Source organism: Hyperolius riggenbachi, chromosome 7 (assembly GCF_040937935.1).
Source record: "Hyperolius riggenbachi isolate aHypRig1 chromosome 7, aHypRig1.pri, whole genome shotgun sequence".
Classification (NCBI taxonomy): domain Eukaryota; kingdom Metazoa; phylum Chordata; class Amphibia; order Anura; family Hyperoliidae; genus Hyperolius; species Hyperolius riggenbachi.
The window spans coordinates 74,747,735-74,763,090 of NC_090652.1; the positions used below are offsets into that span (position 1 = coordinate 74,747,735).

Below are 15,356 nucleotides of genomic sequence, written 5' to 3' on the forward strand. Positions count from 1 at the left end.
CTTCATCATGCCGGCCGCTTCGCGTCATCACAGCGGCCGGCGTGACAGACCTGTCACGCCAGCCGCCGTGATGATGCAAAGCGGCCGTCGTGATGAAGCATTGCGTCATTAACCAGGAAGAGCTGACCCGACACCCGCCCCGGGTGACGCTGGTAATGGGGGCTGGCGGAGGCTGCAGGAGAGGAGCCAGGAGGACGCTGCCTATGGTGAGCTGGAAGAAGCCCCAGGTAAGTGTATTCTTTTAAATTTGGGCACTCCTCGGAGTCCCTTTAATGATGGATCGGAGAGCTTCACAGCGATGCCTCCTGACAAACGAGGTTCCCCAATCTTTCCTCCTACCCATGGAAACATGCAATGGCACATGATTGGCATGAACAAGAGGTTAAATTATCGTGGTACTTAGCACGGGAGTCCTCGTGACTGTTGTTATTGCCGGGTGTCACCAAACATCGTTCGTGTGATCGCCCGCCTGTACCCACATTGCAAGGTTACGGAAACGATTGCTCGTCACTCAAAGGCTCACCGGTCATCTGAAAAATTGCATTGGGGGTATGGGCCTTAAAGAGAAACCGTAACCAAGAATTCAGCTTCATCCCAATCAGTAGCTGATACCCCCTTTCCCATGAGAAATCTATTCCTTTTCACAAACAGATGTATGGCTGATATTGTGGTGAAACCCCTCCCACAGTGTGATGTCAGGACCATGGTTCTGACATCACACTGTGGGAGACTTGTTGCATTGTGGGAAATAACAGCTGTTTACAACTGCCAAAAAAGCAAGCAGTATCTCCTTCCATTGACATGTTAAATGTTAGAATGTAGATCAGGGAGAGGAAATATTTTACAATGGGCAAACACTGACTAAATCATTTATACATAATTATTGTAAAAATTAAGCACTTTTTTTATTACATAATTTTCACTGGAGTTCCTCTTTAAGAGTGTCAAATGTCCTCCAGAACACAGACAAAGGCATTGCTTGTTGAAGTAAATATATATATTTTTTCTTAGGATATAATTAGAAATGATCAGTTTGGAGCCAGATGTGATTTTTTTAACTGCCAAATTCCTCTTCTGTACAATTTTTTTTTTTTGCAGAAGACCTCCTGGAATGCTTATTATTCTGCTCCCTGGCTCATTTGTTTTGGCCAGACGGCTGCACATAGCTTGTGTTGATGAGGTGGCACTGTACACAGGGCTGGATTTACCATTAGGCACTACAGGCGCCTGATGATGGAAAGGCAGCTCACTCCCAGCCGCAAGCGCCTCCCTCCCTCCTTCCCTATGCAAAGTCCTGAGCGTAAATGAGAGGTTACATAATTTTGCTAGCTACTTAATTATGAGATTCATCTAGCTTGGAGCAGCTCTAGCTACTTAATATTGAGGGTACCTCTGGCTACCTAATAGCATGGGGCATTGGTAGTTACGTATGGTGTCTAAGGGAGAAGTGACAGCTGGGCCAGCCACCTTGGTGAGGTTTGGCCTGGTTTGGTTCATGGAGGGCAAAATCTAAGTTGCCAGGACATCTATGCCTTTAGGCTCCTGTGATGTAAATCTGGGCCTGACTATACAGTGTCCCTGGCCTACAGGTTGGCATCATGTTCTGTTGCTCTGTGTGTGTGTGTGGCAGCATAACGTGGCAGGCGGGATGAGTGGGGAGAATTATTATTTAATCCGACACTCGCCTGGATGGATCCACCACCAGGCTCGTTGTTGGCTGACGCACCTGGTACTGCTCTGCACTTCATAAATTCTTAGCAGAGGTCATTGTTATCAACCACCTTGTCCGAGTTTTATCTAGAGTGTGCAGGAGGCTCTCTACTTGTATGTATAAAGAAATCAGCTGTATACCTGGTTTCCCCAATTCCTCGCGTGGCTCCTGACTGTGTCGGAGGCTGAACACCAAGCGATACAGCTGAAAAGACATGAAGGTGGAGCAGACCATGATTGTTCACATTTTGTTTTATTCCCAAAACTCTCCCGCCAACCCCCCCCCCCCCCCCCCCTCCCCAAACCAAGCTGTATTGGCAAAGCTCCAGGATCTTCTATCTAATTAGAAGTGCAGCATCTCCACCCTTGTTATAGCAGTTATTCTATGTAATCTTTCCATGTTGTCGTGTTTTCCTTCATAACACGGTTTAATATTCCTGAAAACAGGATTTCTATTATTGAATTCTCTGTGGATCATGCAGTTAGTTCAAATTGTGTGTTTTACATCTCCTGCAGAGTAAGAAGTGATAAGTAGCTTCTTTATGGCTTGTGCACATTGACAACAGACGTCGCCTGTTGGGAAGGGGGTGGGACGAGCTGCACTTGCATGACATCAGCCAGTGGGTGGGGTCCGCTGACAATAAGGTTGAGTAGATTTGCCCGGCGGATCACTTGGGGATTGGAAGTCGTCGGGTGCTGTACACAGGCTTGATTGTTGGCTGAGGCAGTGGTTATTGGCCACCTCTGCTGACTTTGACAATTGTAGTGAGAAGAATAAGGAGGCTATACATTTATTTCCTTCTAACAACCTAAAGACCGCGTCACGCCGATAGGCGTGAACGTGGCAGCTCCCCCAGGAACGCGTAACACCAAGTGGTGTTAAGTCTTGGGGGTGTGGTTTGCAGGGGATCGCACGCACCAATGTGCTCCGCTCCATCATCAGTCTACCAGTGGTGATCGCCTCTAGGAGACTGTTAGACGGCGAAACCGCCACCTATTTACATTGTACAGCGCTGCGATCTACGGCAGCGATGTACTGAGGACAGCCGTGTCACTCAGCTGTCCCCTGGAGAGGCTCAAGAGCGATCGGCTCAGACTGATGCCTATGACAGCCGATCGCAGAGATTGGCTGGCGGGGGGGGGGGAGGGGGGGAGTGGGAGTGTAAAATTAAAAAAAAAAAAAAAGTACATTTTATTAGGAAAATAATAATAATAAAATTAGTTTAAAAAAGCAGCGTCCAGCAGCAATCAGATGCCACCAACAGAAAGCTCTATTGGTGGGCAGAAAAGGGGACAAGATTCATTTGTGTGCGTAGGTGTGCATAGGTGTTAAAGCTGCATAGCACCATTTTGTAAAAAATAGCCTGGTCACTAGGGGGGTGTAAGCCTACGGTCTTCAAGTGGTTAAACAATACCAGTTGCCTGGCAGCTCTGCTGGTCTGTTTGGCTGCAGTAGTGTCTGGATAACACCAAAAAACAAGCATGCGGCTAATCTGGTCAGATCTGACAATGTTAGAAACACCTGAGTGATCTGCTGCATGCTTGTTCATGGTCATTGGCTAAAAGTATTACAGGCAGAGGATCAGCAGGATAGCCTGGCAGTTGGTATTGTTTATAAGGAAATAAATACCGCAGCCTCCATATACCTCTCACTTCAGTTGTCCTTTAACCACTTGAGGACCCACCCTTTACCCCCCCTTAAGGACCAGCGCTGTTTGTTTGGATCTGTGCTGGGTGGGCTCTGCAGCCCCCAGCACAGATCCGCGGCCACACAGAGCGATCAGATCGCCCCCCTTTTTTTCCCCCTATGGGGATGATGTGCAGGGGGGGTCTGATCGCTCCTACCTGCAGGCATGTTGCGGGGGGGGCACCTCAAAGCCCCCCTCCGCGGCGACATTTTCCCCCCTCCCTCTCCTACCTGCTCCCCCGGGAGATCTGGGCTGCACAGGACGCTATCCGTCCTGTGCAGCCAGTGACAGGACGTCCCCTGTCACATGGCGGCGATCCCCGGCCGCTGATTGGCCGGGGATCGCCGATCTGCCTTACGGCGCTGCTGCGCAGCAGCGCCGTACAAATGTAAACAAAGCGGATTATTTCCGCTTGTGTTTACATTTAGCCTGCGAGCCGCCATCGGCGGCCCGCAGGCTATTCACGGAGCCCCCCGCCGTGAATTGACAGGAAGCAGCCGCTCGCACGAGCGGCTGCTTCCTGATTAATCAGCCTGCAGCTGCCACTTTGCCGACGCACGGTATAAGCGTGCGGTCGGCAAGTGGTTAAAGAGAATCTGTACTGTCCGATTTGTACAATAAAAAACATACCAATCGAGTCACTGTGATCTCCTGGACCCCTCCTTGCCGTTACCGCCATGATCCCGGCTTTTAATCGCCAGTTTTAGGCAGCGTTTACAAACAAAAAACATGGCCGCTAATCAGGAAGTGATGTTTGTTTGCGTGTGTATATGTATGTGTATATATATATATATATATATATACAGTATACTACAAGTTTTTATTACATAGTGAATTATCTGCACTCCAGTCTGGGATTCTCACAGTTTCTCAGCATAGGAGACCTGTCTGTGAGGGATAAACAAAGCACACACACAGAGCCTGCGGGGGCGTGCATAACTTCTCCCTATCACAACAGAGGCAGCCCATTCCTGCTGGGTTGACAAAGAAAATAAGATTAGATATATTACAGAGACAGTGCAACTAGAAAAGGCTGCAGTAATCCAGAGCATATTAGAATAGGTGTAGGAACTTATAGGATAGAATAAATAAGGCTGAAAAATGTGTTACAGTCTCTTTAAAGTATACCCGAGGTGACATGTGACATGAGAAAAACATGGGTATTTACAGTGCCTAGCACACAAATAACTATGCTGTGTTTCTTCTTTTCTTTCTCTGCTTGAAAGAGTTCAGTATCAGGTATGCAAGTCCTGATTCAGACAGGAAGTGACTACAGTGTGACCCTCACTGATAAGACATTCCAACTAGAAAACACTTTCCAGAAAATGGCTTCTGAGAGCAAGAAAGAGATAAAAAGGGACATTTCTTATCAGTGAGGGTCACACTGTAGTCACTTCCTGTCTGAGTCAGGACTGAGTCAGCCACTTACATACCTGATATTTAACTCTTTCAGGCAGAGAAAGAAAAAACAGGAACACAGCATAGTTATTTGTGTGCTAGGTACTGTACAAACACATGTCTATCTCATCATTTCACATGTCACTTCGGGTATCCTTTAAGTCAGGCATGTGTACGAGGCTTCAGGCAGAACCCTTCAGGCCCCTTTTACACTTATCGCGGCTGATTGGGTCACAGTACTCTCCCATTAAAGTCTATGAGACATGACACACTGCCTGCGGTGCAACAGAAGTGCTCCAGGCACCACAGAAGTAGCACACAAGGTGCAGTGCATTACCCTGCAACTCCCGGAATTGCACCAGAAGTCATGTGTTCTTTTTCTTTCGTCGCACTGCAGCTATAATGTGCGGTGTGATTGTTCCAAATTACACCACAGTGCAGCAGTGTAAAAGGACCATAAAATGCAAGTGATGTGCATAATGCTGCTTTGGGTTAGTGCTGCTAGGTATGGTCAATGAGAAGCAAAAATTTCAGAGTTGATGCCAATTTATACATCTTGCAAATGGACCACTCAATGCTTGCTGTAGCATTTAATAACGTATTTTAACCCGGGATTAAACTTCATTCCAATCAGTAGCAGATACCCCTTTCCCATGAGAAATCTTTCCCTTTTCTCGAATAGATCATCAGGGGGTCCTGTATGGCTGATAATGTGGTGAAACCCTTCCCACAGTGTGATGTCATGACAGTTTCCTGTCTGTGAACCAGGGTGAGGGAAGGTTTTCCAATGGACAAACACTGATTAAATAATCTGTAAATGAATAATGTAAAAAATGAGCAATTTTTATTCATTGTTATTTTCACTACAGTTCCTCTTTAATTTGTCCATTTTCAAGTTGCATACAATTATAATTTCCATAAATTCAGAATTGTTTGCATCTCAATGACCATCCCTAAGGCCTCTTTTTCACGGGCAGTTGATAGGCAGTGAAATGCCTCTCAAACTTTCACAACTGCTCACTGCTGCCTGGTAACTGCTCACTGCCGCCTGGTAACTGCTTTCTGAGCACACAGTTGAACTGCCCGTGGAGAAAAGGCCTTAGTGCTAGGTGAACATTTGTTTCCTGTATTCACAGTCAGTATGTTCACCGCCTTTCTGCCTAGAAATAGATTTTCCTTACCTGGGTGTCCGGGATGGGTGGAGTGCAGTATGACACAGCCAAGATAATGAGTGCAGAGCAGACAAATAGGATAATGGCAAAGTACAGATAATGGACTCCACAGATGATTGCAGGACAGGAAGTGGGCTTTGAACAGCTTCCCGATCCAAAGGCGAATTCTGGAATCATGCGGCACAGACCGAGCATGAGCCCTCCAATCAAACCCCAGAAGGCTCCCTAAATGGAGAGATGGCAAAGAGGACAAAATAGGTACACAAAGCACTAGTCTAATTTAGGTGAGCCAACAGGTAACCTCATAGGGGGCGCTGTATGGCTGATATTGTGGTGAAACCCCTCCCACAAGAAACTCTGAGGACCGTGGTACTCCTGGCAGTTTCCTGTCTGTGAACCTTGCTGCATTGTGGGAAATAGCTGTTTACAGCTGTTTCCAACTGCCAAAAAAGCATGCAGCAGCTACATCACTTGCCAACAGTAAAAATGTCACCATGTAATAAATGTCAGACTGTAAATCAGGGATTTAAAAGATTTTACAATGGGCAAACACTGACTAGATCATTTATACATAATTATTGTAAAAATGAAGCACAGAAGGGCCGAGGTGATGGGAGATTACATGACAGACATCTGTGGATAAGGCAATGGGTGAGGATGATAAATGGAATGAGTTATGACTGTGGCAGACAAGCATATTGGGGGTGATGGGTATGGCACATAAAAGAGGTTGGGGGGATAAAAGTGGCACACAAAAATAGATGGGAAGGCAGGTGTTGGGTAGATGGGGTTATGGGTGCAGGCAGATCAGTTGATGTGTGGTAGACCAGGATAAATGGGAAGGCAGGTGTTCGGTAGATGGGGTTATGGGTGCAGGCAGATCAGTTGATGTGTGGTAGACCAGGATAAATGGGAAGGCAGGTGTTGGGTAGATGGGGTTATGGGTGCAGGCAGATCAGTTGATGTGTGGTAGACCAGGATAAATGGGAAGGCAGGTGTTGGGTAGATGGGGTTATGGGTGCAGGCAGATCAGTTGATGTGTGGTAGACCAGGATAAATGGGAAGGCAGGTGTTGGGTAGATGGGGTTATGGGTGCAGGCAGATCAGTTGATGTGTGGTAGACCAGGATAAATGGGAAGGCAGGTGTTCGGTAGATGGGGTTATGGGTGCAGGCAGATCAGTTGATGAGTGGTAGACCAGGATAAATGGGAAGGCAGGTGTTGGGTAGATGGGGTTATGGGTGCAGGCAGATCAGTTGCTTTGTGGTAGACCAGGATAAATGGGAAGGCAGGTGTTCGGTAGATGGGGTTATGGGTGCAGGCAGATCAGTTGATGAGTGGTAGACCAGGATAAATGGGAAGGCAGGTGTTGGGTAGATGGGGTTATGGGTGCAGGCAGATCAGTTGATGAGTGGTAGACCAGGATAAATGGGAAGGCAGGTGTTGGGTAGATGGGGTTATGGGTGCAGGCAGATCAGTTGATGTGTGGTAGACCAGGATAAATGGGAAGGCAGGTGTTCGGTAGATGGGGTTATGGGTGCAGGCAGATCAGTTGATGTGTGGTAGACCAGGATAAATGGGAAGGCAGGTGTTCGGTAGATGGGGTTATGGGTGCAGGCAGATCAGTTGATGAGTGGTAGATCAGGATATATGGAATGATAGGTGTGGCCGGTAAGGTGGGTGAGATGATGGCAGCAGGCAGATGGGGTGATGGGTGTCACAGATGGGCGGCTAGGTTGATGGTTGTGGCAGACAAGAATGAGAGAGGACATACAAGGCCGGATGGTTGTGACAGACAGTGATGCGTGGCATGGAAAACAAGGATGGAGTGGTTGATGGATGTGGCAGACAAGGATGGGATGGTTGATGGGTGTGGGCAGGTGCAAGTAAGGTAAATCAGAGTTCATGGTGTGATGGATGAAGCAGGCAAACATGTATGGGTTTGTGGCAAATGGGTGGATAAGGGCAGATGTAATGACTGGTGTGACAGACAGGTGTGGATGGGAGTGGATAGGTGATGCAGATAAGGCTGATGGAGTGATGGGTGCAGCACACAAGGGTGGGAGGTGATGACTGATGCAGCAAACAAGTGTGGATAGGTAATTGAGTGTGGCACACTGGTGTCAGGGGTATGGCAGACAAGGATGGATAGACTGGTGTGGCAGACAAAGGTGGATGACAGGTAGCAAATTAAGGAAGAGAAAAGAGAATGAGGAGGCCATAATAAGAGTGAGGTTATATTAGAGGGAGTTCGGTTTATGTTGGGTTAGAGTGTCCGTATATGGGGGGGGGTGGGGGGGGCAGAGTTGGGTCTATACTGGGCTAGAGTATCTGTATATGGGGGGTGGGTTTATGCTGGGTTGCTAGGTGGAGGTAAAGGGTTTATATCGGGTTAGAGTGTCTGTGTATGGGAAGGATGAAGGGCTTGGGTTTATGTTGGGTTGCTAGGTGGGAGTAATGGGTATTTACTAGGTAAGTGTCTGTGTATGGGGGGTAGGGGGTTGGTTTTATGGTGGGTTGACAAGTGAGGGCTATGTGTTTGGGCTCATGCTACTAGGGCAGAGATGACTGTTTTGGAGGGGAGAGCTATGTGGGCTGGGATGTTGTAAAATAACAATTCAGTAGGCCAAGACCACCCAGTGAAAGCAATTTGTCTCTGGCTAATGCATCATGTGTTTCATTAGAAGATTCTTACCGATTCATTCACTCTCTTCACAAATAGTGCTAGGAAAAAGACAGCAGCGATGGGCGGGGCTAAGAAACTTGCCACCGACTGAATGTAGTCAAACAGTTGTCCCCCTTGTGCGGCCTGTACAATGGGAATCCATGCTATGCTGAATGCCACCAGGCAGACCGTCCATACCCTGTGAAGCAAATAGACGCTATAATTCCTCAGACCACTATAACATTGTATGTCAGTCCCCATGTTAGGATTTGCTCACCTTCCCACCAGAAGCAGCTCTTTCTCTGGCGCCTGCGGTCTTATCTTCCTCCAGACATCCATTGTGAATAGAGTTCCACTGCTATTAAATATGGAGGCTAGACTGCTCATGAGAGCGGCCAACATCACAGCAAGCATAAGCCCTCGGAGACCTGACAGAAGAAGAGCAGAGCCTGCTGATAAACATATGGCCTATTACACAGTGTGTGAAGGAGGCCTTCTGTGGAATTTATAGCTGGGTAACCTATACACAATGTCCTGCAACATCCAGCAAAGCATCAACCTGTAGCCCAATCCAGAACTGCTGTTCTTTCTTCAGTCTTCTGCAACTTCTACAACCTGTTCCTCATCTGAACCATAACAGCTACAGCCTGTTCCTTCCCTGAACCATAGCAGCCACAAACTGTTCCTTGGCCGAACCATGGAAGGTTCAGCCTGTTCCTTTGCCGAACCATGGAAGCTACAGCCTGTTCCTTCTCTGATCCATAACAGCTACAGCCTGTTTCTTCTCTGAACCATGCCAGCTACAAGCTGTTCCTTCGCCGAACCATAGCAGCAACAGCCTACTCCTTCTCGGAACCATAGCAGCTACAACCTGTTTCTTCAAATCATAGCAGCTACATTCTACTCCTTCTCCAAATTATACCCTATTACAGTGTGTGAAGGAGGCCTTTTGTGAAATTTATAGCTGGGTAACCTATACACAATCTCCTGCAGCATCCAGCAAAGTATCATCCTGTAGCCCAATACAGAACTGCTGTTATTTCCTCGGTCTAAACTTCTACAACCTGTTCCTCATCTGAACCATAGCAGCTACAGCGTGCTCCTTTTCCAAATCATAGCAGTTACAGCCTGTTTCTCCTCTGAACCATAGCAGCTACAGCCGCCTCCTTCCCTGAACCATACCAGCTTCAGCCTCTTCCTTATCTGAACCATAGCAGCTACAACCTGTTCCTTCACAGAACCATGGAAGCTACAACCTGTTCCTCATCTGAACCATAGCAGCTACAGCGTGCTTTTTTCCCAAATCATAGCAGTTACAGCCGGTTTCTCCTCTGAACCATAGCAGCTACAACCGGCTCCTTCCCTGAACCATACCAGCTTCAGCCTCTTCCTTATCTGAATCATAGCAGCTACAACCTGTTCCTTCGCAGAACCATGGAAGCTACAGCCTGTTCCTTCTCTAAACCATGGCAGCTACAACCTGTTTCTTCCCCGAACCATAGCAGCTACAGCCTGCTCCTTCTCTGAACCATAGTATCTACAACTTCCTCCCTTCTCTGTACTAAAGCAGCTACAGCATATTTCTTCTCTGAACCATAGCAGCTACAGTCTGTTCCTCCTCTGAACCATAGCAGCTACAGCCTGCTCCTCCAAATCATGGCAGCTAGCCAGCTACACTCTGCTCCTTCTCCAAATCATAGCAGCTACACCCTATTCCTTCTCCAAATCATAGCATCTACACCCTGCTCCTTCCCCAATTTATAGCACCTACGGCCCACTCCTTCTCCAAATCATAGCAGTTACAGCCTGTTCCTTCTCCAAATCATAGCAGCTACAGCCTATACCTCCATGAGGCCAAAACTGTTGGCGTTTGTCCCTCTTTTGGAGCAAAACCACCTGAGCCTGTCACATTCTTATGTAATGGCATTGTGTAACTCTCATAGAGTATAACCAAAGGATTTCTATGTTGGGAGCAGAACATTGCACTCAGTGACATACCTTTTGGCATTAACTCTACCACCAGCTTTGGATAAGCAATATTTGTGCATCCGATGGCGGTGCCACATACACTCTGGCACTTTTCTGGGTCTACACACGCTACATCATCTAAAGAACACAAGAGTAGAGGAATGAAAGCAAACTTACGCGTCATTATTCACAGATGTTTCTCTAGCATCTAACGCTTGGCAGATGCCTCCTGAGAGTGTCTCCTGGATCAGCGTCAGAGAGATACCGGAGATGTTTAGCAATGCTCAGGTATCTGAGAATTATAATACAGTAGAGTCTCGTTATAGCAAACTCTGATATAGCAAAACTCTGGCTATAGTAAACCCAGTCCCCAGGTCCCAGCAAATGCACCTGTATGAATATAAATTGTATGACGAATCCTGACATTGTAAACTTCTGCTATAGTAAACTGCTTGGCCAGGTCCCTTGGAGTTTACTATAAAGGGATTCTACTGTATTATGAGACAGGGTGCTCTTTTTATATAATGCTTTTTTTTTTTTTTTTTTTTTTTTTTTATATAATGCTTTAATTTAATGCTCTTATGCTTTCAGTGATTTATTCAAGGCTCGGTGTAATACTGAAGGTATTTGCGATAATTCAGATTTAAGTTAGCAATTGTGGTTAAACACAATGCATCCCTAGTGAATATGCAAATTATCTCTTTATGCCTGAGCCTGATGTGTCTCTGTTGTCTGCATGTGGGGTTGATGTGGCCCTGTAAAATGTATATGCTATAGGCTCACTATACACCAGCAGTTCTGTATGTAAGCCTGGCTTCAGGGGCATAAAGAGATAATTTGCATATTCAGTGGGGATGCATTGTGGGTAACCATAGTTCTTCACTCAAAGCTGAATTATTGCAAATACCTTCTGTTTTAAGAAGGCTTTTTCAGTAGGAGGGCTTTTTGGTCTCTTAGTCCCCTATACCTTCCTAGTGGTTTTGGGTCACCCCAAGCTGCTTGGGTATTCTGATTTACTCAAGGTGATTAATAAACTAGTTTAATGTATTATACTGCAAATCACTACATATTAATCTAGGACAGCCGCTAGCAGCACAGATGCATAGTAAAGCAGTAAAACAATCGGGGCCAAGCCGAGGCAAAGGCTCAGGAGGCTGTAGCCTCTGAGTGCAGGTGTGGTGAACATGAGAGGTTCTGTGACCAGCAGAGTGTATGTATGGGAAGGGTATTATTTGATTGTTTCTGAATCAGATCTTACATAGTTATCAAGCATATCCATTCCAGGAACACTATAAGCATGGGGTTTGTATGTTCTTCCTATGTGGGTTTCTCCCACTTCCCAAAAACAAAGTGGCATTGGATTCCTTCCTAACTGGCCCTAGACCAGTGATGGCTAACCCTGGCACTCCAGCTGTGGTGGAACTACAAGTCCCATGAGGCATTGCAGTACTCTGACAGCTCTAACTATAACTCAGGGAGGCAGAGGCATGATGGGATTTGTAGTTTTATCACAGCTGAAATGCCAAGGTTAGCCATCACTGCCCTAGACCATGATAGAGAAATTAGGCTTTGAGGTAGGGATGTTAGATTGAGAGCTCCTGTGATGGGCAGTTAGTGTCATGAATTATTCAGTGAATTCTGTAAGATCTGTAGATAGTGCTTTATAATTGCTTCAAAATTAGTAATGTTTTGTCCATAAAAGTAAAGGACAAGCCCATCATGTTTTATCACCACCCTGAGGTTGGTCAAAAGGTCCCCAAGAAGGTGAAGCGCAGTAAAGCATGTTTTTGGTTATGGAAGATAAAACTGTTGTTTAATGAATCCTCACTTAATCTCCTCCATATATGGAATTAGTAGGATTCCCGACAAATAGAAAAAAATTAGGATCAGTCCAAATCTTTGGATCAGTGAGTGCCAAGTACCAAAGGTTTTATCATTGGAATATGAAGACACTTCCCTGCTAGTTGTCCCAAAGGTTCCCAGTGGAAGAATCCTCAAACATTGGGCTAATTTGAACACATTTTTGGGAACTGCCAGTTACTACAAATTTTCTGACTAGGTACCATTTTGTAGCCCAACTTCAGCCTAAACAAACATACTGTCATTAAGTTACATTAGTTATGTTAATTAAAATAGATAGGTAATATAATCTCTTACCCACACTGTTTTAAAAGAACAGGCAAATGTTTTTCATGATGGCAGCCATCTTTTTGGTTGAAAGGAGGTGACAGGGAGCATGAGACACAGTTCCAACAGTCCTGGGTGCTAATCAACCCTCCCAGTTACTAGGCAATGTAAACAACAACATAGGAAATCCCATCATGCTTTGCACAGCATCAGGGAAAAAAGCCCGGGCAGTTTTCTTTGATGGGTGGAGCTTAGCTAAAAATGCACTTTGGGTGAAATGTTTAATGAATGGCTATTAAGTGGATGCATTGATTCTATCTGACTCTTGGATGTTTTGTCTTGGCCCAAAAAATACAAAAGAACCAGGGCTTAATAGCAGACCATCAAAGTATACAGCAGAACAACGGCACATCGTTTTAGACTGGCTTGCCCTCCAGATTGCTTGAAGAAGTGGACTGAGTCACTTGCAATGCGTTGCATATTTTTGGAGTTCACTATTAGGCCTTGTTCACATCATAAATCGCAATCGCTGAAGCCAGCGTTTTGAGATTTTGTGTTTTTTTGTTTTTGTTTTTTTAGCACCTCCTGGTGCTTACCTGTGCTCTGTGATTTTTTTATAAAGCGCTTTTCTAAGCGCTTTTGCAGAACGATTCTGTTTTTTCACTTCCTGACATACGTCAGGAAGTGAACTCTTTCACCCGGAAATGAATAAATACAATGTATTTATTCATGAAAGCGCTGGGGAAATCGCTATACAAAGCGTTTTTTCAAGCGCTTTGCGATTTCCCTATACCTTCCATTGAGGCAAATCGCTCCAAAAATGGTACAGGCAGCGCTTTGGTGAGCGGATCGTAATCGAACCGCTCAGATGTGAACACTCTCATAGGGAATCATTGCACAAGCGCTTTTAGGGTGATTTTTAAACACGCCGGCGCTTAAAAAAAGCCAAAAGAGCCATAGGTGTGAACAAGCCCTTAAAGTTTTTTTGTTACTAAAATTCATGATGAACAGTCTATGGGGAGGTGAGTACCTCTATTTTTATTCGTTTTAACATTGTTCTATCCCAGGCATGGGCAAACTTGGCCCTCCAGCTGTTAAGGAATTACAAGTCCCACAATGCATTGCGGGAGTCTGACAGCCACAGTCATGACTCATAAAGGCAAATGCATTGTGGGACTTGTAGTTCCGTAACAGCTGGAGGGCCGAGTTTGCCCATGCCTGTTCTATCCTGATTGGCGCCTCTGTTTCATCACTGTACTACATATCAAGTCCACCTATGGTGCAGGGGTCTACCCCCTTTTTCTCCTGTCCACAGAGAACGACATCGTATCATACCCAGACGGGACGGGTATAAGCTCCACTCATGCTTATGAAGTGTTTGCCTAGCGGTAACCCACACTTGTGTGTATAACCTTCATGTTATCACTCCACCTCTCACAGTTTCAAACTTACTACACTACTGTGTGCTCTCGATTTCTCTTTTTATATTTCACTTCAAAACAAATGAAGATAAGTGTGCCTTGTGAAAAGCAGGGGCGTCTCTGGGTAATATAGAGCCTATGCAAACACTGACACCGCGCCCCCTCCCTCCACATCAGAGCACCATTTCCCTCTAAAAACAGCATCCTTTCTGGCATGCATGTGTTATGGTTGTCTGTGTTTTTTGGCTCGGGGTATTGCCGAAGTTACTTTTTTGGAACTCTCTCTTCTTATTCCCTCTTTTTTTTTCTAACACTAATTAATCTGATCTGAGGTCTGAGTGATGGGGATGCATGGGGCAGGCATGGTGATGCAACACAGGGGCAAGCATGGCGCCCTTGGTGCTGTGGCGCCCATGGCATGAGCCATGTCTGCACCCCTTTAGCTATGCCTCTGTTGGAAGGCCTACAGGGGTACATTCAGGCCTGGATTTACATCACAGGAGCCTATAGGCACAGATGTCCTGGTACCCTAGACTTACCCCACCATAAACCTACAATCATCCATCGAACTGCACCGTGTGTGTGCTGACTGTCCCAGCTGTCACTTCTCCCTTAGTTCCTTTTACCCTTAATAGGTAGCTAAAGGTGCCCCTTAGCATTAGGTAGCCAGAGCTATCCTTGGTATTAAGTATCTAAAGGTGTCCCCAAGTATTAGGTAGCTAGAGGTGCCCCCAACTAAAGGGAGATCTGGTCAGTGGCATGCAGAGACCCGGGTGAGTTACCTCTCATTTACACACCACTTGGAACTCTGCATATGGAAGGAGGGAGGGAGGCACTTGGGAAGGGGAGTAAGCCGCCTTTCCATCATCAAGCGGCTGTAGGCACATGACAATAGTGCCTTATGGTAAATCTGCCCTGGGTACAATCATACTATCAATGTTTTGGTCAAAAGTAATCAACTGCTATTATCAAACCACTCCTATCTGTTTGGTGAGATCCATGCAGTCCTGGAAATGGTGATGGTGGTCTGTAATTGCCTTTTTATTTTTAATATGGAGCCTGTGGTCTCCTTTGCTGCCCAATCTTTATTAGCTTTAATGTAACGTTATTCATGTTTTAATATAACTTATTGTACACTGTTCATTAGATGCTATAATATTTGAACTTCGTATACCTTTATTGAAACCCTATAGCTTTCAGGAACGTTC

General features: G+C 45.9%; 1 protein-coding gene across 1 annotated transcript in view; it reads right to left on the reverse strand.

Annotated features, from left to right (window-relative positions):
* Positions 1-15,356, reverse strand: part of SLC5A2 (solute carrier family 5 member 2) — a 35,983-nt gene that overhangs the window by 4,047 nt on the left and 16,580 nt on the right. The window contains exons 10-14 of the mRNA XM_068244142.1: positions 10,631-10,738; positions 8,910-9,060; positions 8,663-8,831; positions 5,978-6,193; positions 1,852-1,915 (exon numbers count right to left, since the gene is read on the reverse strand). Coding sequence (XP_068100243.1) covers positions 1,852-1,915; positions 5,978-6,193; positions 8,663-8,831; positions 8,910-9,060; positions 10,631-10,738 — 708 coding nt within the window. The remainder of the gene's footprint in view (positions 1-1,851; positions 1,916-5,977; positions 6,194-8,662; positions 8,832-8,909; positions 9,061-10,630; positions 10,739-15,356) is intronic.